Source organism: Notothenia coriiceps, unplaced genomic scaffold (assembly GCF_000735185.1).
Source record: "Notothenia coriiceps isolate Sejong01 unplaced genomic scaffold, NC01 NC01_scaffold00009014, whole genome shotgun sequence".
Taxonomy (NCBI): domain Eukaryota; kingdom Metazoa; phylum Chordata; class Actinopteri; order Perciformes; family Nototheniidae; genus Notothenia; species Notothenia coriiceps.
The window spans coordinates 26583-50026 of NW_011341715.1; the positions used below are offsets into that span (position 1 = coordinate 26583).

The following is a 23444-nucleotide window of genomic DNA, read 5'->3' on the forward strand; positions in this document are numbered from 1 at the left end:
ACTCGATATGTTTTGCCGTGATGTCATGTTGGACCGCTGGTCAAAAAGGAGTTGCTTTTCAGCCTACAACAACGCTATACGTTTTCTCAGAGTCGGACGGATACGACTTGTGTGGAAAACGTAATGCTTACATTCTACCCGTGCGATATGGGTCAGTATATCACGGCTTAAGAACACCAATCAGATTGCTTGTTTATAAATATATTATATACCCATATTTATATTTATTTATAGTATCTATACTACACAATTATATTTATTTATAGTTATAATATACATATATATATTATACCTATTTCCGAACACAATTGTCTCCACAGTGGTATCGAACTTGTTTAGCTCAAATCACGTGACATGTACGCGAAAAACAGCAATCATACTTCATTCGCTGAATGAATCACTTGACTGGTTGCGGTCCAATCACAGCGATCATGCACTGCCTCCCGTTTCTCGATTCTGACAGGTGACAAGTTGAAACAGTTTCAATTTGACCCGCTTCAACACTTCTTTCGCCACGCCGCTCTAAGCATGTGCTCCCCGCGCCGCTTGCTCTCGTTAGTTCTTCGCGTTGTTGCTGTTGAATTGTTGCTTGTCGTGGCAGCTTGCATTTGATTGGTCATTATTAGAGCAAGCCAGGAAGAAATATAAGGTTCGCTCTGGCTCGTGCGAAACACTTTCACAAAAAGAAAATGAGTAATCATAAAACACTACAATGGTCTAAGGAATGAATCAGCTGGTAGAGCCGGCGCCAGGTGCGTGATGTCTCCGGGCAGCTGGTTCAAAGCCTTAACTCTAATCTTGCTTTTCAACTTCTCTTTAATACTTTAATCGAATCGATAAAAAGGCCTCCCCACCCAAAAAAATGTCTTAGCACTCTCTAGCTCCTCTCTCAATAACCCAATACAGCACAATTAATCAGTCTTTTAATTGCAAATAGAACATGATATTCCTTCTAGTGTGTGGTGGGCTGCGTTCGTCGAATATTTTTTCAAGGCAAAGATACGTTAAACCACTGCTGCCTTGCCTTCGCCAGAGAGGTCGCTGTAACTGAAGCTTCGAGAAATGAACCTATTTCCAGACACAATTGTCCAAGTGGTTCGAGCGCATTCATTTCAAAGCTTCATGTTTGCCATCACTAGGAGAGGACAGAACGTTCCAAAAAATATAACCCGACGTGGGCTTTATTAAAACATGAACATATTACACCAGCAGCCTCAAATCCTGGCTGCTGCCTGGCTGCTCGCTGCGCTGCTGCTGCTGGCTGCTGCATGCTGCTGTTTCACCGTGAGCCAGCCTGCAGCCACCAGGACTCACACACAGGCCACCACTCTCACAGGACAGGGAACAACAGAGCCTAAATACCACACACCAATCCACAACAAGACACAGGTGAGGGGGGAGCAATTAGACTCACAGGTGAGGGGTTGTTGTGGAGCAATTAACACAGGTGAGGGGGAGGAGACACAAGGCCACCAGCGGTGAACCATCTGGTAATCAGTAGGAGGGAACACAGAGACGACCGCAAGCAACAGACAAGATGGGGTGACGCTTATACACCAAATAATACTACATCAATAAATTATATAAACATGTTCACGAGAGTCTAGTAACGGCGTCTCGTTCGTTACAATTACTCTTATCTTTTTAAAGTACCAGAAGCTTGATAAAACTAAGAGAATCTCTGTAGTAAGAATTCTGATAAGGGCCTGGTGGCACGTTACACTCTAAAAATAACAGATTTGGGCTGCAAAGTTTTCCAGTCGGATTGCGTAAGACTAAAAACGAGGCTTTCAAATTAGTATAATTTAATTTTTGTTTAGTATTGATAAGTAAACTTGAAGTCCAAAGATGCTGCAACTCCACCTCTCGGCCCATTGCCTCGGACAAGTAATGAGTATTGATATGGCTGGGTGGAGTGGCCCTCATTTAGGCTGACATATTCTTCATGTCTCAACCAAGTTTCAGTGAGACAGCATATTATCAATATTATAATCCTGATATTTAAATCATTTTACCCAGTATTGCTTAGGATGCTACGAGATCTTATGTTTAGAGAGACCACACATGTTATCTTCCTTGTTTGTGTTGCACTGTAGTAAACAGTAAATTTTCCTTGGGCAGACACACCACCGTTAATATTGGGTATGTTTATTTGGGTTCGGGATTTCCTATGGATGACTGCCTAGGAAGAGCGCAGAGAAAGCGTGTAAGAAGTGCGACTCTGCCCCTCCTGGTCTCACTTCCAGTTGTAATGGATTAAGTCCACAAAGCCTGAAATGTTTGCCGACAATGAGATTTGCACCTTCCAAATTAAGGAGAATGCCGTCTCTCTTATCAGATCCCAGGTTTCCCCAGAAGGCTGTCCAATTAATTTACGAAGCCACTTTGTTTGCTGGGCACCACAAAGACAACCAGCGCTGAATGATGACAATGCGGCTATACATGTCTCATTGAATCAAGATTGGGGAGGGCCGAGAGAAGATTACGGTGTCCGACATTGTTTTAGCATAACTAACACCGGCGGCCTTGAAGTTTTGGGGTGCATTCTGATGGCGTAACGAACATCATTAACCAACCGGCGGGTTGAAAACAATCCTAGGTATTTACGTTTATTTTAGCCAGCAGTTTAAGATGCGCCTCAACGGTCGCCCAGCTTTACAGCTCCGCCTGCCAACGAGTTAACAGTTGAGTAGACTAAACTCCGGTGTACGAGCAGCACTGCAGCGGGCGGTGATGCCGCTGAACCATTTAATAACAATGCACCGAGGGCACTCTCGGGAGAAAGGTACAAGGTTGGAGAAATAGTTTAATTTATATTTAATCTGGCTTCGTATAATTAAAAACTACCCGACGCAGTCCTCTATTGATGTGTTGTGAGCCGGTGTTGCGGAGAAAAATTTGCGACGTACAAACGCTGTGTGGGTCATGAAGAAGCGCACTAACTTGTTACGTCATGACCGATGACCGCATATTCCACCTTTGAACCTATTCAAACCTGTTGTTGGAACTGCATCTGTAAATGGAGTTGGAACACAGAAATAAAAGTCGAACTGAAAGTTCAAGTGTTTAATGAGGTGGACAGTAAATATTTTTCACCGATGTGCTACTCGACTCTGCCCAGTAGTAAATTTAAAAACTGATAGTGGCCCCCGAGCCAAAGGTTTTGCCCACGCCCCCTCCGCTAGGCCGGTACTACGCCTAAGTTGGAAACGCAACCCAAAAAACGGGCCGTCCACGCACGCTTAAACCCGCGCTGCGCGACTGTAGGTGGAATGCGCAATAACAGGGCGGAAGAGGGATATGAAGGGGGAATCTAAAATGCCATGATCAGTTTGGTAATTTTTGAGCGAAAAACATCATGGAAAGTTTTAATAAGTTTTATTATAATGGAGACCATAAATATTAATGCTAAAAATAGCATGATAGGAGACCGCTTTAATGCTAGAGAGGAAGAATCTGGAGAATGATATATTATTATGTATTATAATATGGTGGTTTTGGCAATAGTGATCGTCATATCAATCGAAAGTTTACATTTTTAGAGAAAAGTTGTCATATTCAATAGCATTTTGAAGAAAAAAACTTCTTTCTTCTCTGTTAAATCCCAATCCAGCTTATTTCCACAGCACATTTAAAAAAACATCAGAGTCGAAACAAAGGTGCGTACATGAATAAATACTATATATACAACAGCATACCGGGTATAAAATATAAGGTTACATGTACATCCAACTGTTTTATTTTCTCGAGTTTGTTGAGCTTATTTTTAATATGGTACTCAAGATGAACTTTACTGATATTAATGGAAGAGAATTGGACCAAGCATAAGGGAACATTTTGTTTTTTTTATAATCTAGGGCTCTTAGCATAAAAGTCGTTATTTTAGTTAAAATGCCTAGGCAGGAAGAAATCACAGTGGTAACGGCCAGTGGGCATTTAAGAAAATAAAAGAAATGCGAAAGCAGAAATGTGATTGTTACTACGCTTGTACTCCAAGTAGGTTTCGGGGCGTCTTGGTGAGGATGGAGACAAAGAAAAACCCTAAGAACTACCCCTTTTACTTTCATGGACTTTCTACCCAATCAAAATCAAAGTTTTGTTTATTTAGAGCAGCAATGTCCAACAAAACAACATCTCGTCCCTCAGTGGGCTTTACAGATTAGCAAACCAGAGAGACAGTTGTAAAATATGTATTTGGTTCCTGTTTATTAAACCTGCCAATAAAACAAGGAAGTTGGTTCCAGCGAGAGGAGCTGAACGGCTCGTCTCTTATCTAGTTTGGCGGACCCTGGAACTACTAAATCTTCTAAAATTCATGGTTTTGAAGTCAGAGGCAAGTGTTGTTTAAATATGAATATTGGTTGGTGTGCAGTTTAAAAGGAGCCGTCCTCGCTCCTGAGCGTCGGTGTCAATCTGCAGAGCCTGCTGGCCTGCCCCTCCGCTCAGAATCATACCGGTGGGCCCTGCTGGCAGGAGGCCTGAGGGCTCTCGCCCAAGGTAACACTGGGTGGGACGCCGCGCGGCGGGCTGACTGCAAACCACACATCCTGTTCGGCATTCAAAATGGTTATCAAGTAAACAGTACAAAAGCATTTTGCCATCTCAGAACACTAGAGTAACCAAAGTAAAACAGTAGTCAATGCAAAATGTTTCAGAAATAATATATATTGATTATGTTTTAATGGATTGATCATGAAAGGTGTTCTCAAGCTGAATAAGGTGCGCGTAGTTTGAATGACTTTGTATACTCGCAGGGTAGCTTGGGGATTTACTGCAGGGTGAACTACAGTCGATTTAACACTTGATAAATTTTCAACAATCATTCATCCACATCTGTAAAGTAACTAAAGGTATTAGATTACATGTAGTGGGAGGAAAAGTACACACTTACCCTTTGACTTACTAGTGGGGTAGAGAGTACAAAGTAGGCAAAAAACTGAAATACTCCAGAAAGTACAGCGTACCCTCAAAAATGTATTTAAGTAACAGTTACTTAGGTTCTTTACCACCACTGTCCGGTTCCACAATGCAGTAACACTCGTGCCAGGTCCACATAGTTTAAGTCCTGCCTTCAACCATCGTGAATTGGCCCTCGCCAGGTCCCATGAATACACCCACCTGGTGGGTCCTGAGTAAGGAGGGAGAGGCCCGGGGCTGGGGTTTCAGTGAAAATCGCTGGTGGAGTGGACGCTGGAGCAGAAAGGCCATTACAGTGAGTAACAGTGAGGAGGAAAGCGCACTGTTCAACATCTAATCCGGTATCATTACCAGAGATGGAAGAAGTACTCAGATCACTTTATGTTGGTATAAGAGTACTCATTCTGCCAGAATGGGGCCATTGAGCAACCATATAATCAATATTGTAATTATAAGTTATTGCCTTTTAACACTTCCATTTTGCACTACTTTTAAGCTAATGATCCAATATTAATATGCTGTATTAGTTTGACTTTTATTTTGTGTTAATGATCCTTAATCAACAAAGAAGTTTAGTAGGAGGTAAAGCCGCAACAGAGGGAGAATGAGAAACCAGAACAGTGCAGATTCACCACGAGGGGCTAAAAAAAAATGAATACTAATACATACTGGCTTTGGAGTGTAGGCCTACTGTTTTACCATGTGTGGAGGTGCAGGTCAAAGTCCATGCCACTACAGTGCAAGATTTGTGTACAGAAACTAAATGCACAAGCTGTATTTGCACTTTAGTGTTTTCTCTTCTGTCAGCGGTGCCTGTGCTCCGGTCTCTCTTTTATGACATTTGTTTGTTTAGATCCTCTTAGGTAGTGAACAAATGACAGTAGCAGCTCTTCAGAAAACAGAAGTCAAGTATTCCCCCCAAAGCGGGGGGGTTGATTACTGCAAAGGGGACAGTGCAGATTGAGACAAAATAAAAAAAGAGTCAAGCACACACTATTAAATAAGGACACTTCCAAGGTACTTAAAGTAAGTAGCAGCGTTATAAAAAACCTAACATTTAAAGGTTATGAAGTAGCAGCCAGTAATAAGTTTAACAGTAGTAAAAAGTATATATTGCTCGGTCCTATTATAGAACAGTGTGGTTAAAGTTTTAATTAGTGCAAAAAGGTAGCAGCCAGTAATAACAATATTAAATTATAAAATAGTATATATCCTCCTGGGACCCGAGTAAAAAAAAGTGTCGTCCAATTTCCTTTTTTGATGATTTTCTTCCTATCCAGGGATTACAAAAATCTGAAGCTCTTTCCTGATATGAAATAAGTAACATTGATGGCTTAATCAAGCTGAATACTTCAATAAATCAGTTGAAGGTATTTTTCACCACCGCCATTATTTGTTCTGGGGAAGTTTTCTCTGAGAGATGCTGGGAAGTTCTTCCCTGAGAGGGAAACCTGCTGCCTGTTTCAAACATGTTGAAGAATGTCTGGACAGGATGTTAAGTTGTGACTGTGTATTTGCTCTCATGCTGTTGTAAAGACTTGTGCTGGATATTCATTCATCACAGTTGGCATGAATGAACACTGAAGATAAAGAGAGGATGTGCAGATCTGGTTATTGCTGTCGTTGTACAATGTTGTTTTCTTTTGGAGTTTCATGGTTTATTTTTTGCATAAGAGATAATGATTGGGGTGCTTCATTAAAAACAGCGTCTCTTCTGTGCGTGTTGAACTTCATTCAGATAAGTGTTTCGTCCTGACTTGTGTGTAAAAGGTACCGCGGGGCTTATTCAGGCATGAGGCTGTTGAATGGTTGATCAGATTAACAAAAAGGGCTCAGGTGTTAGATAATTAGGAAGTGTAAACAAGGTGAATCTCGGGATGGAGCTGGGATTATATAACACTTACCTTTTGTGTGCAGGTTCATCGGGTCTTCACTAAAGGCACAGCGAGCCTCGAAGGCACCATCCAGAGAGGGGACAGCATTTTATCCATTAATGGCATTAGTCTGGGGGGTAAGACCCACGGAGAGACTGTGTCCTGCCTTCATCAAGCCAGACTGTCCATGCAAGCCTTAGTGGTCATTTGGAGAGATGAGGACGGTGAGCTGAGCTCTGACACCCCGGAGCAGCCCACCAGAAACAGGAGCGGGGGGGCCGGAGCAGGTAGGGCTTCATCCAATCCTGAAAAAACTGAAATGTGACTTTAATTAAAATTAACAGAGTCCACATAACTGTATTAGGTTAGTTGAAAGCAATAATATTACGTTTAAATAAGAGATATTAGGTTCAACTCAATATTATTGCTAAGTCAGTGTGTACCATTAGAGGCTTGGGGGTTTGATTCCTGCAGTCAAGCATGGCCAACAAGGCGGGATCTCTGTACATTGTTATTTCAATGGAATTCACAGTAGTCAGGTTTACTTTCAAAATGTAGTCCGTTAAAATAACTGGTTGCATGTCAAAAGATGTAGTGGGTAACCTAATCTGAGTATCACAATATAAAAGTCATATAACCTGATTACTTACTTATTACTTTTGGATTAGCTCAAAATCTAGTGCAATGCAATAAAAAAAGAGAACATAAATAAGAATAAGATGTTTTTGTATGTAACAACAATGTAACCCTAGAAAAGAAGAAACCAAGATATTTCATATCAAAACTGTAGTAACAGTAATAGTATACAAATGCTGTTTAAGCTTAATACATTAATTAGAAGTATAAATGTACTTTAAAATAAAGAAGAATGAAAGTAACCTAAATATAAGCCAAAAAGAAAATTCATTCAGTATGTATGTATCAAATACAGATACCTTTTTGTTTGTATCCTGATTACGTCATCTCTTTACATGTAATCTGTTACTCCCCAAACCTGGCTATAATAAGGGAAAGTATTTGATACCCCTCAACAACAAGGCGTCTGCCACTGTTTCCATGTCAGCTGTCATCAAGTGGAAAGCAAGGAACTTCTAATCAACTGTTTATGTTTGTCTTTTCTAATGTGCTTGTTGAACACTCCTCAGTGGTGGATGTGGGTCCAGGCGGGGCTTTAACGGTGGAGCTTCACAAGACCTCCGCTGGCCTGGGCTTCAGTCTGGAGGGGGGGAAGTCCTCCAGTCAGGGAGACAGGCCTCTGCTGGTCAAACGCGTCTTTAAAGGTGAACTTTTTTACTACAAGTCTCCGAATCTCAGACACAGTAATGAATCAAAAGCTTTAACTTAGAGATATCAACATGACACCTCCCCACCATAAGGGCTCAGAGGCCTTTTCTTATTGTATCTAAGCTAATCTGTATACATTTTCAGTACATACATTTGCATAAAGCCAGGGTCAAAATGTGTGTTTTTTTGTTGACATACTGTATAGAGTGGCGAAGTCCCTCCCTTCCGGGGGACCTCCATCGGACCTTATTTCGGAAAAATCATGTATTGAAGTCAATGGAGAGAGAAAGATTATCTTTTGATTCTGTTTGAATTGTGCCACGAATTACACATATGGTGTTTGTCAATTTAAAAGATAATTTTGCAAGTCAAAAAAAAAAAATGTGACGTAAAACTGTGAAGTAACACATTTTTTGTGTGAAGCGCTCAAAGAACTACAACTCTGGTCTTGCATACGTCACCAACACCAAGATGGCCGTCACGTTAGCACATTTTACTTCTTTCTTTCAGAATGAGGTGAAAAGTATTAAAAGAGGTGAAAATCACTACAAGTCTGGGCATGTTGAGAACTGTACATACACACAAGGGGAGTTAGTCGGTTCCGTAAGAGCCAGCATGCGGGACCGGCTATACAAGGTTTCAGTGAGTAACACGAGTGTAATGTGTAACGTTAATGTACGCGACTCTGGGATTTGTAGTCTTTCTAGTTGCATATTTTTCATAGTCTTATATTTCAACAGTTTTAAGACAAACTGTGACTTTTTTGACATGGAAATGATATTTTAAGATTGACAAACATCATATGTGTAATTCATGCCACAATACAAACGGGATCGAAAGATACGTTTTCTCTCTCCATTGACTTCAATAAAAAAAATTTCAGAAATAATGTCCCATGAGGCGGAAGTAGATGGGCGTGGCTTCGCCACTCTATAGGAGTCAAGGGCTGTTAGTGGGGAGATTCAGATGTCTCTTTGTATCAGTACATACACCATAGAATAGCCTTAAAAAGGTGTTCCTTGTATCCATGTTTTAAGTAACAAGCTTCAGAATAAAGATAGGGATGAAACAGGACAGTTTGCTGTGTAAGTGATATAGGGATTTCTGCTGAGAGAGTCGTCAAAACTCTCTTGGAGAAAATGCCTTTAAAGATATGGATTGTGAAAATGTTCTACAGACTACAGGTGAATAGGGTAAAAATTGTAACTAATATATATCACCAGGAAACTTCCCCAGACCATTACTGACCTTAAAACTATAATTGTTGTTAGAAGTGTTCTGAAATGTTTAAATATGGAAATAAGGCATTCACTTTTAGTGAATTGTGGACAAATTGACACAAAATGAGTTAAATACAAGCGTTAATGTGTATTTTTGAAGTTTTCTTAGTACTAGTCTGAAAGAAGACATGTTATGGAACCATAATAGCCCCAACGCTCCAAACTAAGCAGTGCATGAAAAAACATGTTTTGGCCTGAAGTGTTTCACCTTGAAGCTAATCATTAATCTTGAAACTATTGAAGTGTTTAGAGTGGTGTGTTCCTGTTCACAGTGGACTGTAGCATGCCTGTAGTCCTATTAATGAAAACATGATCTGTGTGAATATATTATACAACAGGGTCATGGTGTGGTACTGGTAAAATGATTTGTTAATTATTTTAGGGGATTCATTACCACTGAGACTCTCAGCTGTACACAACTAACATAAATATAAAAATTTTGAGACGAGGGAACCGGAATATAACATGCTAATTTATTTCTTTAGCGAGCTGACTCAGACGCTCTATCTTTACCTTGATTTGCTTTCCTCTCCACCAGGGGGCGCTGCAGAGCTGTCCGGACTGATCCAGGTCGGAGATGAAGTGGTGTCCATCAACGGCTGCTCTCTGGAAGGCCTTATGCACCACGATGCCTGGAGAATCATCAAAGCCACTGAAGAGGGGCCCAACCTCCTCCTCTTCCGCAGGCCGAGCACCAGACCATAATGAGGGGCACGGGGAAAAGAAAGCACTGTGAAGCAGGACATGTGAGACATGTCCTGATGGACTTCATTGAGATTTTGTGTTCTGTCTTGTTATTTGTGTTTGTGCTTAGAAGTAGGTCAAATTGCTGAATTACGAATTGTTCAGATGAAGTGCAGGTTGTTTACAATAGATTTACTTTGAAGCACTAAAGAAAACAGTTTTTAAATAAAGTCTGTTTGTGAAAACATCTGTGGCTGGTTGTGTTCAAACCATTCATGCTCAAATGTGAGATAACTATTACTAATAACAAGTGAGAAGGGCAGTAGATCAGCAAATTATTAGGTTGACCTTCTAAACTCTCAGATTCAAAAATGTAACTTATTACAATTTCTTAGCAGCATTTCAAACCTTTCATTCTGTTGTCCACTTAAAAATGATAATTTAAAGGCTTTAAAGTTGAGCATGTTTCGGCAAACTTGTTCTAAGACATCTTGGTTTAAGTATCCAATCTTTTATTTTCAGTTTTGTCATATATGTCCGTTTTATATACTGTCCTGTATTTGGACCAGTGAGACCACCACAGCTTCACCGAAAGTTCCTTTTTGATTCAATATTTAAGAAAGGGATGAAGCAGTCATTCTATGCAGAGTCATTTGTTGGTATAATTGAATTCACAACCTGGGCCAAGACGCTGGATACCACATGTGTTTGCTGATTACTGGGAACTCTTTAACCTAAAAGTACATTTCAGTTCTCTGAATTTGGCCAATGCTGGTTGGCTACTTCACGCCTGTGTGCACACTGTCTACCATCAGACTTAAACCCAGGAATCGACTGGATCCAGATCCAAATTTAACAATTAACGGCCTTGTCCTTTGATTTAATGCATTGACCATTTCCCTAATTATCCTACTGTTATTCACGTTTAACATTTAGTTTTTTCTGTTTCTTGATTAAAGTCAAAATATAACTATACATAATTATATTCAATTGAAATGGAAATAACTCATGGTATTTAAATGAATTCATGTATTTATAATACCTTAATGATTTTCGGACATCATCAGACAACAATGTAAATAAGGGTAGTGGCTCATGTTTCACTCTCCAAACACTGTGATACACATCCAGCCTTTCTAACTTACAGTTTAGTTATAATGGATGTGTTAGGTTACAGGTTGGTTTCATGCCTGTCAGCTGATGTTATGTGGGTTGTTTCCAATATCAGGGTATCTGGCAGTGTGCAAACCCTTATTTTATCAACCTGATTCTAAACCTTCCTTAAATTCGATATCATATATTATACAAATCCCACCAAGCATATTTAAAAATTGTTTCAATGACTGTGTCCAAATGACCACCAGATGTCGGTAAACGCACACCGACTTTCAGTCTTTCTGTTCCTGCTATGGTACTGTGACTTCCTATGTGAATGGTACCGTTTTTGCAAGTGATAATATGCTCAAATATATTAACATATCAATACTGAGTTTTAAAATACTTCTTACCAAGTCAGCAGAACAGGAGTCGATGTGGATTTAACTGGGTTTCCCTCTACGTATCCATAACCAAACATTTTGTATTCACAGCATGATGACATATTTAAGTACATTCTGCTACATCCACCAAGAAATAATACAAATAAAGCATTGACTTCGAATAAGGAAATTAGAATGTTCCTTTCAGTCACAATGAGTGGTGTTTGGACATATCTGCATCTATTCATCTGAAGAAAGACGGTTGGTGAATTGATTCAGTCAGCTTTTGCCAAAAAAATGTTATGTTACTCAATCAAAAACACAATGGTACATTATTTTTATGTTCATCCTCGCTGGAACCCAGCGAGGAAAAATCTGAGAACATAAAAAAAAAGCTGCGCAGGAAAATAAGTAAATCTACATCAAAAGCTGGACAACAGATAAAACAGCAAACAGGAAGTGAACACCAAAAAAGACAGGATATGGGCTTAAGGGGAAAATGGAGGTACTTGTAATTTACTTGAGTATTTTCACATCATGCTACTTTATATTTTTACTCCACCACATTTTGTCGGCAAATGTTTTACTTTTTACTCATTTTTTTGACAGATTTAGTTACCAGTTACTTTGCAGGTTTAGATTATAACACAACATATGAATTTACTTACACACTATTATATTTCATTATAGGTTAAGCTAGCCAGATATATATATAAGATAATTCAAATGCACCCCACTCTTACCAAGTGCACATTGAAGTTATGAACACATTCACACATGAATAATTATTATATCACGATAATATAAACTATATGGTGCCTATTTGTGCCATTCTGCATGATGAGAACTTTAACTTTTGGTACTAAAGGTATATTTCGATGCTTATATTTTTGTACTTTTACTTAACTAAAATTTTGAATGCAGGACTGTTACTTGTGAGTATTTTTACGCTTAGCATTGCTACTTTTACCTACAATAAATAATATCAGTGTATCTTCCACAATATCCCTACTGGTACCAGGCTTTCCATCAGATATTACAACCTGGCTACAAGGATTATCTTCCATTCAGACACAGGAGCATTGGTGTGGAATAATTGAGGACCCTCACTGATGTCAGGGATCAGGTCAGCTGTAGCTGTTCACCCCGTATGTGTGGGGTGGGATTGAGGATTAGGAATCTGCACAGACCGGTCAAGGTCTTTGACAGCAAACTGTGAAAAGAATGTCTTTAAGGGCCTGTCAATTTACTAATGGCCATCTGTGTACAGTGCAAACTAAATATGGTGTAGTCATTATACCCTAAAATAAAAGGAAACAGTGTTTGGTTCCAGGAAAACAAGACACTTTGCACAGAGGATAAATAAACACACAAACAGAGCCTGCAGGTATTGTGCAGCAGAATGATGTCTGAGACCCTGGAAAATTCTGCAGCTGAAAGATGTCCTTACATGACAAGGTATTGAGTTCAGTTAATGACCATAATTGCGGAATATCTCCAAGTTGTGCTCATTGGTGTAAAATAGACATTTTAGATAAAGATAGCCCATAATTCACATGGAGTATAATGCATCACCTTTTCATTTAATGATTTAATGATTTTAAGTGTAATGAGAGCTGTGGAAAACATTGGCATGTACGTCAGCAAATTCCACTCCACTTGCCAGCAAACAGAATGTGTCTTCTGAGAGGCTCGGTGAGTCATTAGTGACAAATGCTAATGAGCCAAGATAAGTGCAGAGGACATTTTCTCATGTAGGACTGCTCAGGAGGCAGAGAGGCAACGTCTGCCATAAAGAATACTGCTGGTGCAAGAGCTTCATAGAGACCATTAGTCAGTGGTGTAAAGTAACTAAGTACATGTACTCTACTACTGTGCTTAAGTACCATTTTTGGTGGGACTTGTACTTTACTTGGGTATCTAAATGTTTTGCTACTTCTACTCCTCTACAACTCAGAGGTAAATGGTGTACTTTTACTCCACAACCTTTATTTAAAACCTTTAGTTACTTTAGCAGACTTTAGTTCCACCTGGAGTAAATTCACAAGCTACCCTGCAGTATACAAAGTCATTCAAACTAGCTGCACCTTTACCAGCTTTGATAACTGAGTTTGTGGCTCAGTGGATAGTATGATGGGCTTCGAATCAGGGTATAGCAAGTTTGAGTCCCACTGCAGTCAGCATGTCATTGTGTCCCTGGGCAAAACACTTCACCCCAAATTGCTCCTGTGGGGATTGTCCACAATACTGAATGTATGTAAATCGCTTTGGATTAAAGCGTCTAACAAATTACATGTAATGTAATGTAATAACACTTTAATGATCAATCATTATAAAACATATCATACATATTATTCTGAAATGGACCAATCTGCACAATGACTACTTTTACTTTTGATACTCTTTAATAGCCAGCGCCACCATTTGGTAGAGCACATTTTGGGTCTTGATATCTCTGCCGTAACCTCCGTTCCCTCTCCCCCTCTACCATTGCCTCATCGGTGCTCTCAGCCCTCCCTTCCTCTGACTCGTTCCAACTCCTGCCTCCAAACTCTGCTGCAGAAACCCTCCTCTCTACTCTCTCATCCTCTCTGGACTCTCTCTGTCTCCTCACATCTCGGCAGGCTCGTCAGTCCCCTCCTGCTCCCTGGCTAAATGACGCACTGCGTGCTAATAGAACAATCCTTCGGGCAGCAGAGCAGAAATGGTGGAAATCCAAACACCATGACGACCTCCTAACCTATCAGGCTCTCCTCTCCTCTTTCTCTGCTTCCATCTCTCAGGCAAAAAGCACTTTCTTTCAAGATAAGATCCAATCTTCCTATTNGCCAGAAGCAGTTTTCCTCCTGCAGAAAGGAGACAATGGCCTCCAAGCTCGCTTCTCAAGTCACTTATGAAACTACGACTTTAATCTCGTAATTATTACTTTATTCTCGTAATGTTACGACTTTATTTGCGTAACTATGACTTTATTCTCGTACTATTACGAGTTTATTCTCGAAATCTCTGTTTTTTTTTCATCTAAGTGTGGCCCTAATACTCCGTCGTACTAAAATGCATGAACCATCATAGATATGTTTTTTATATATTGTTATATATCTGATACCCATCATATATGCCTTAAATTAGCATGATAGGAGATCTTTAAGGAGTTAAAATGCCAGACCTTACTTTGTATGGCTGTATGGAGGAGGGCATTTTTGTTATAGTGAGAACTCTTAAAGACTTCAGTAGTGGGCTGGCAATGGCTAGGCGTATAGGACACCTTGCTTTTGTCTGATCTGTTCACAGACACTGGGTGAGTGTTGGCTGCATGGGAGCTGAGAGAAAAGCTGTCTGACACTGCAGGGAGATGACAGTCAGCTAAGGGAAGGTGTACAATGGCTAATGGGGAGAGGAGCTGGCTGAGACTTGTACAAATACATAGCAATGCAATGATATCATTATCTTTGGTATATTGACACTGAAATGTTACTCAACAGCAGGCTGAAAAGCTTTCATTCACTGCCATTTTTGGTTGTACGTTTTCGTCAAGCTGCATCACTGATGTGTGGGACTGGCTGTTCTTGTAAGTGCGCTTTTTTTGCTACTGTAACCACACCTAACACAAGGTATCACTAGTTTGATTCTACTTCACTTCGGCAAGGTGAGTAAAACCACTCTAGGTTGGTTGGTGTTATCGCACATTATAGAGTAGTACAAGAAAAGAAAAAAAGAATAAATATACTCTTTTCTTGTCCTTGACCCTGTAGAGCAGGGGTGGGGAACCTCCGGCCTCCGGCCGTATACGGCCCGCGAGACCATTTGGTACGGCCCTCGAGGTAATTTATAAACACACGCAAAAAATAAAAAAATTGAAGAAATATAGACCGCAAAAAAATAAAAAAAGCGAGTGCCTGCTTTTCCTGGCCAAGATTAGGGTCCTTGAACACAACACGAGCCTAACGTGTCTGACAGGGGTGCAGTTTTGACAGAGAGCACCAGAAAGCCAGAACGCCGCTCCGGCACTTGAGAAATTGCAGTACCCATAAGGAGCCGTACACATGCCGCAGTTTTTGCGTGGCTGTGTCTTTAGTTGAAAGCCCAGTGGGCGATCTGTTCATCTGTCATACTGATCATACAGTCAATAACTTTGTTGTTATTAGCATCTGGTTAGCTAGCTATGCTAACGAATATAAGAAGCTTTTTCTCCAAGTGAGGTAAAGGCACATCTTTATCATCATCTTTATTTATTTTATCTTTATTTATCTGTTGTTATTTTGTTTTACTTGCTTGTAAGCGCTTTGAGCACCAGGAAAAGCGCTTTATAAATGTAATGTATTATTATTATTATTATTATTATTGATAGGCTATGATCATTATAGTTATAAAAAAATAAGACACTAAAGTAAACAGGTATAAAATACTGTATGACAGTAAAACAAAGTTGTTATTAATAAAGAAGAATACAGTTAAAAAGGGAGTGATTTGTAAAATATCCATAAAGAAAAAGAAAATCTGCTTACAGTTCTGTTTCATATGGATGTTGAGAGATGTATCCATAGATCTCTTCATGTTGCTCTCAAAGTGCACCAGATTGATGCTTTTAACTTCAATATTTAAAAACAAATCTTCCCGGGGAGCATGCCCCCCGGACCCCACTAGAGGGTGTGAGGTGCCCCCCCACTTAAATCATGTCCACATGGATATGAAACTAAATACATTTGCACACATCTTGTGTCCATATCTTTCTGTTGTGGTGGTCATGCCACACCATGCACGTGCATGCATGCGCGAGTCATGGTACGATATCTGGATTAAGAGGTTGCTTTTCTTTGCACAGCATGAGAAAGAAGGGCCAAATGAATGGGCTGTGATTTTAGTTATTTTAGGCAGAGGTCAATAATTTGTACGGCCCTCGGAGGATGTTGAAAAAATTGAAATGGCCCTCGAGAGGAAAAAGGTTCCCCACCCCTGCTCTACAGGAACATATTGTATTAGACTTTCGAACCGAATATTGTACTCATATTAACATATGAAGGTCTATTCAGAAATGTGAATTGTCAGAATAGTTACTGATTATTCATGTCAGTGGATAATCAATGAATGAATTAAAGCTTTAATAAGCAACATTATATGTCATTTGCACAATAATTACAGAGAAGGAGTTGCTGGCAATGAAAATGTAAGAGTTAGTGATTCCTCTAACAATGGTAATTTGATATATGTAAAATTAATATAAAATAAATGGGATTATAAGACCTAAAAAAGTGCAAAGCCTAAATATTCATTTTTTAAAAACGTATTTGTGATGGACAACTTGAGAAGACAAAACTGTAATGGAATGTATATGTTGTGGATAATGTGATATGTGACTTTGGATAATGATAGAGATAGGGCATGCATTATAGCTTTAGACTTAAGAAATTAATATTTGATAGATTAAAAATAATCCTTATCTGCATCCCGACTGCAGAGTGAAGTCGCTTCCTGCAGGAGCTGAGGGGAACACGGTTAGGTTGGGAATCTGTGGCTTTATCTGTCCTTGCCTTCACTGCAGTCTCCGACCCTCAGAGATGAGGGACTATATCTCTTACAGTCATATCTGAACTCTGTCATCGTCTTATTCTCAGCATTACAGCAGAGAAGGCTCTCAGATTGTCTAGTGAGATAATAATGAGGTACGGTTGGGTATAAAACAAGCCACTTTAAATTGAGTAATGAGAATCCCTGACATATTGAAATGATATCCACAGGACCCTCAAAACAAATTGTATAATTATTATGGGAAAAAGTGAGACCCAGGCTAACAATAAACATACACCAATCTCGAATATGGAACCAGTCAACATGAATTAGAAGCAGGTGTATCTTATTCCACATAAGGCATAAGCGCTATGCGACTGGTGTAGAATGAGGATGTGTGTATGCTCCAGCAGTTTCAGCTCTGATAGGCAGCTCGTTGGCTACGATCCTGATTACATCACCTCATATCACAAAAGTGGCTATTGTATAAATGTAATTAGCATATATTATACACTCTAAATGCTGCTGAGCCACAAAGTGCACCTGATGGTGAGGAATTAGTATTCCCGGCATGTGCCTGACTGAGAAGTGTGAAGGGTTTCAGCTGCTGGAGGGGAGGCAGGCCGTTGTTGTTTCAGCACATGTATTCAAATGTGAATCAATTCTTACTCACAGATACAACATGATTTAAGATTTCATATTGATGCTGTTGCATTTCTCAGCTTTGCCAGCGGTAATCAGGCACACAGCACTTTAGATGACATGTGACCATGCTGAACAGTGCTGTCAATCATGCTATCACACTCACACACATATATTTAGAATACATTGATTCAAGACCAGACTGCTGGGTTTCCATGAACACAACAATCGTGTGCATGAGCCAAGTGTGACTGCCAAAAGGATCTTGTAAACAATGTCCTTGGTCTGCAACATCATCAGAACAGACATTTCACACTACGCCATTCTGAAGGGCTACTTTAGTTCTGTCGTCACCGTCAAAGCCTTTGAAATCCTCAACAATCTGCACATAACCATGTTGTGTTTTTTATTTATTTATTTCAACTCACTTGAGTGTATCTCTACAGCATACTGGCGTCCTGAACTCTTCCTTGCGCAAACCAGCAGCCGTCTGTTCATTGGTTGTTTGTCTCAGCTACTGTGAGGGTCGAGTCAAAGCGACATCTTAGGGCCTGAAAAGTGAAGCACGATTAACTTAAACCTGCATTCATTCTAATGGCCAGCAGGGGGCCACTCCACTGGTTGCAAAAAGAAGCCAAATTGTATAGAAGTCTATGAGAAAATGAGACTACTTCTCCCTTAATTAATCACCTCAGTAAATGTGTTTTCTAATTATTCTGCTACTTGTAAGTCCTCTTCAACATAATGTGATGTTCATGTTGTAAATGATGGTCCCATTGAGAGCGAAATAGGCGATAAAGAGCCGTATGCTTCAGGGCGGGGCTACCTTGTGATTGACGGGTCACTGACATGGTGTTGTCATGTGTGGGTTTACTCTGTGTTTCTTTCACATGGTTTTTCACTTCGAAAAATAAAAGTTAATTAAAACCTTCCGGTTCCAAATGATGAAAGATGTTAACAGCCAAATTCAAGGCTTTAACACTTTGGTTCACAAACCATTAGGTCCACCTCCTAAACTGTGTATGGTCGGGTCGGATCCAGAATACATTTCAAGATTATTGAAGCTACATGTTGGTTCTTGCATCAAGCCTAGAGGGTGCCGGGTGGGAACTGGTTTGAAAACAAGACCCATGCAGGATAAAGGCCTACATGGAAGTTCAGATCTCTTGACCTCTGTTATTCTTCGCATACATTGAGTGCTACCCACAGGATGTTGTTGGTGTGTTACAGATGAAAACAACATCTGATAACACACACACACACACACACACACACACACACACACACACACACACACACACACACACACACACACACACACACACCTCTTTTTGTTGATTGTTCCATCAAGAGTTGGACTTCAAAGGCATTCCTTGGTTCCAGTCCTCTGCCATAAAACCAAGTGGCAGAGACTCCATGACAGTTTGTCTCAAAAATGTGTACAAACTCTGCCTTAAGTCATGATTACCATAAATGCATACATTGTAATGTTTTTCATGCTTAAATTACCAAGGTTTAATAATCAAAATGTATTCCTTACTTCAAAATACAAAAGTAATAAATGATGCCAGCATAACCTCTTCTTTGGGATGGATCAGCCCAGCTTTTGTTGGCCTCTGTTGAAGCAGCGAGGTCCCCATGGAGACTTTAGGAAGCCTTAAAACATCTTGAATTACATCTTTGAAAAATAAGGTTGAAAAATGTCTGGAATTGGGCGGCCCCGGCCCAGCTGTGGCGAACCTGGTTTTGATTCCCAACTGGGGACTATTTTTGCATCCCCTCTTTCTCCCATTTTCAAATCTTTTTGATGCAACGTACCCCGCCCGGCTTATCATGTTGTTTTCCTCACATTTACATCATGAAAAGTAAATACACTATCTGATTTGAAGTCTATGAGGAAAACTGGCCTACCTGGTTCCTTTCATTCCTGCAGGCACCCTGAGGGAGCTGGTCAGGTGTGTGCAGCCTCTGATAGGAGAAGAGCCGTCACAAGGGCTGAGGGCATTACGCACGGCTTTCCACCCTGATTACCGTCATCAAATCTCATGCATATAAAACCAGTCTAAAGCACCCCCCCACACACACACATACACACACACACACACACACACACACACACACACACCACACACACACACACACTATAACACACATCAGGATGGTCTGTTGGATTACTTGGACGAGATGATCCTGTTCCGCCTCGTTTCTTACTAACGTCTTTGCAAGCAGCATTTGTTTCATTCTGCAGATACATAACAGTGAAAACGCAGACCTTTTACCACATAAAACCAGTGTGAATAAAAAATTAAATTGCAGATTGATTAACAATTTATTGTATTAATATGCCGTTTAAAGCTCACACATTGGCCTTTGGAGGCACTTTGTTGTGCTGTGTGTTCAGTGGTCAATGTTTTCATCATGCATCAGAGCTACGAGACCAGTGTTGGTCTGCATGAAATGTATTTCTTAATCGCCTTCTGATTAATTGTCCAAATGAACCACTTAGCACTGCTGCACGTTTTACCAAAAATAGCGGGGGATCTCGGTGCAATCTGTGTGTTTTATTACTGTTTTCAGTGCATCACTATCTTGTATGTTTTGTGCCGTCACTCGTTTGCCTTGACCTGTCCTGGAACCAACAAGAGACATTTCCCCATAGCTGGACATTTGTGCAAATATGTTACAGCAAATGTAATCCAATTTGCCTGATTGGGAAGTGTTTACTCAAAATTTGACACACAAATCCAACTTGACTTTCTCATGAAACCTGGACCATAAAAGTCAGCCATGATCAATTGTTTGGTCATTTGAATAATTTCGAAATGGCTATTATGACATCTACCTTTGTAAAACATCAAAATGATGTGCGATGCGGAACTTAGCACACTTTCATTTGGACGGACCCAAAAACTTGGCTGCCATCAGTCAATAAATGTCCTAAGTCTTAGATTTCTTGGTTGCCGTCAAATATCAGAAAACTCTGATCTTATGTATTTTCCTAACCTCTTGTCCTTAACATCAGTAAGAAACGTCACAGGGGTAAGGAAAGATGTGAGGAGAATTCATCAGGACTTAAGAACACACAACCTCGGTCCCAGGAGGATCTGACAGCGCTGATGCTGCGACGTCATAATGATGCATCAGCGGACGTTATTGATATGGGGAAAAATCAAATGTTCCATAGATTAACTAAATTCTCATTACGATAATTTGCCCCGTGCATTCTTATCATGTTGTTTCATGCAGGCTTCTTTACCAAGGTTTGAATCCAAATAAGAGAAGGAAAGTGAAAATAAAGGGTTGCTCTCGATCAACCTCACCCCCAAGTACTTGTAAATTATTGATGCATTAAAGTGTTATCAAAGCTGGTAAAGGTGCAGCTAGTTTGAATGATTTGCTGCTTGACTGCTGCGTGACTAAGGGCTTTTGGATCAGCATTATATCCATATCTGAAGTTGTCTTTAAACAAGGAGTACCATTCTTGGAGTGCAACTTCTCTCTCGGTATAAGAGCAGTTTGCATAAAATATACAGATAGTTTGTTATCAACGTAGAATTAGATCTACCAGCTCTCTGCACATCTCAGATCATTACTCCTCTGCACAGAGAAGATAACTAAAACTGTGAACTGCCTTTTGTAACATCCATCAGACTCCTTCTTCAACTTTGACATGTTTTTAGATAATCCTGAAACATTTTTGTTCTGTTTTCAAGATTTTTGAGGATGTGTCTTTACCCGTCAGACCTTTTTATTTTGTGTGCGTGTGACGACCCTGCAGATCGGTTATTTAAGGTTGAATACCTCTCATTTCTTTATAACAGTAAACATCCTCAGCACTTTCTCATTTCTATGAATCTCCACTGGAAAAACAAAGTTTGCCAGAGGCGTCTGCTGGTCATCATCAGCTGCTGTCCGACAGGTCTGGCAGAGGCAGGGCCTGAGGCTAGGCATTATTATCACATTACAGGTAGACCTGGGTGGACAGGAACACCATGATGTGTGAGCACAGTCTGTTTCAGTTACATTAGGCTGTGCTGCAACTGGAAACAATAGTTTGTTATTGGAAAAAAAAGACGTTTCCCTTAAAAAAAATGTTGGTGGGGCGGGGGGTTATATATCTGAACCGAGGGTCTAAAGCTAGATATTCTTATATACTGTACAAATTGTAAAGCCCTGTGAGGCTCTAATAAAATGACCAAATATAGGCTTCTCTTAACATGCATGTAAATAGGGCCTGCATGTAGAGGCCAAACCTAATTTAATTTCTCAAGTAATAACTGTGATTACATTTATTGAAGCAACAGAATCCCAAAAAATCTATTCAGCCCTGCCGACAATCATCACACAACTCCTTGGATTGTACCAAGATCACTATTTGTGGTCCCATAATTTGGCAACGTATAGGCAAATTAAGGGAACATTTAAACCAATTTGAAAATACATCACAAGAAGCTCACAAGACGATGGAACCTCTTCCCAGGCGACACGTAAAACTGATGCACTGCTAACATTTAACCTAGTGTTAGCCATTCATTGATAAGACTGCCAACTGAAATAATCTTACAAAATACACACAATTTGTAAACAATTGAATAACTGCTGCCATTTATTTCAGTATCTACTCTGTAGAGATCATAAGCTGGACATAAGTTTCAGTTATTATAACCACACATCTCTACCATCTGCAACTATTTTGCTCAATCTAACTAAAGAAACGTGAACAGAGTCTGAGAAAAGGAAACATATTATGCTTACCATAACTTGAGGAAAGATGGAATGATAGGCATATTACAAATAAAAACAACAAAGGTAGTGACAGTAAGATTGTTTTGCTTTGGACGGAGATAAAAGTCTGGTGGTTTGCCCGCAGCAACAACAGGTAGCAGTGTTTCTCCAAAGAAGCGACACCACACAGCGGGTTATCTGTTTCTTAAGCTGTATATTTACAGAGAATTATAATTTATAGGGACCAGAGGCCTGTAGTACGTAGCCAGTTCAACTTACCCTGGATATCTTTGTGCCATCTGGCTTAGCTAACCCTAACAAACGCGATCCCGCTAAACGTCCTAGAACAGTGCTGATAAACTCTGTAAGTCAACACAGAGTTTCTCAGTCTGGATATGAGCACGTTCATATAAAAGGGACGTCATTTGCAGCATTTGACAAATCACAAACATGGAAGTAACTTCAGGGTAACACTAAACCCTGCTTTGTAGTACAGGCCACTGATATCTTGCCATATCATCTAATTCTAAGCTGTAATACACTGTAATACAAGGTGTTCTGCCAACAAGAAAGAAGAAGAATACATTTCATACACAAGATAATTATTTTTCAAATCAGGACAACTCTTGGTGGCTTATCGCGTTCACGCCGTGGACATTTACAACATGCGAAGAGACAGTTGTCATGCATTTGGTTTGTAGCCATGGTAACACCCCTTTTACGAGTGAGAGTTCAGCTTGGTTATATTATCTGTGTTGATGGCCTTATAAATTCGTCTCCTGCATGTCATGCTGTGCTTGTAAAAATCCCCTCATCAACTTGCTTCAGGTTTCTGTGCCATTGGCTGTAAAATATTACAACGTTTAACAAACACATGAGAGAGAGAAACGAAGCGCATCTGTCGTGATTGGTCCATTCCTGATGTTAATCCTCCCGAGACACGCACTCCCATCCTGAGTCTCTATGAAGTCTTTGTGTTTGGAGAGAACTCCCCTTAGACTCCAGCATAGTTGTAAGGCAGTGACTCACTTTTACTGTACAACCACAAATGTCTT

At 40.0% G+C, this 23444-nt stretch overlaps 2 protein-coding genes across 2 annotated transcripts in view; one reads left to right on the forward strand and one right to left on the reverse strand.

The window, feature by feature from the left end:
• sphkap (SPHK1 interactor, AKAP domain containing) overlaps positions 1–23444 on the reverse strand; it is a 50865-nt gene that overhangs the window by 7955 nt on the left and 19466 nt on the right. The window lies entirely within an intron of this gene.
• Positions 5100–10262, forward strand: LOC104945054 (pro-interleukin-16-like). Its single transcript, XM_010770683.1, has 4 exons — positions 5100–5212; positions 6835–7078; positions 7937–8071; positions 9894–10262. Exons 1-4 carry the CDS (start codon positions 5105–5107, stop codon positions 10058–10060), a joined length of 654 nt encoding a protein of 217 aa, XP_010768985.1. The 5' UTR covers positions 5100–5104; the 3' UTR covers positions 10061–10262.

Excerpts from the sequence above, each read along its gene's own strand:
- LOC104945054 (XM_010770683.1), top strand. The coding sequence starts at position 5,105 with ATGAATACACCCACCTGGTGGGTCCTGAGTAAGGAGGGAGAGGCCCGG. Across the intron at positions 7,079-7,936 it reads GAGCGGGGGGGCCGGAGCAG|TGGTGGATGTGGGTCCAGGC; the intron begins GTAGGGCTTCAT and ends AACACTCCTCAG. Across the intron at positions 8,072-9,893 it reads GGTCAAACGCGTCTTTAAAG|GGGGCGCTGCAGAGCTGTCC; the intron begins GTGAACTTTTTT and ends CCTCTCCACCAG.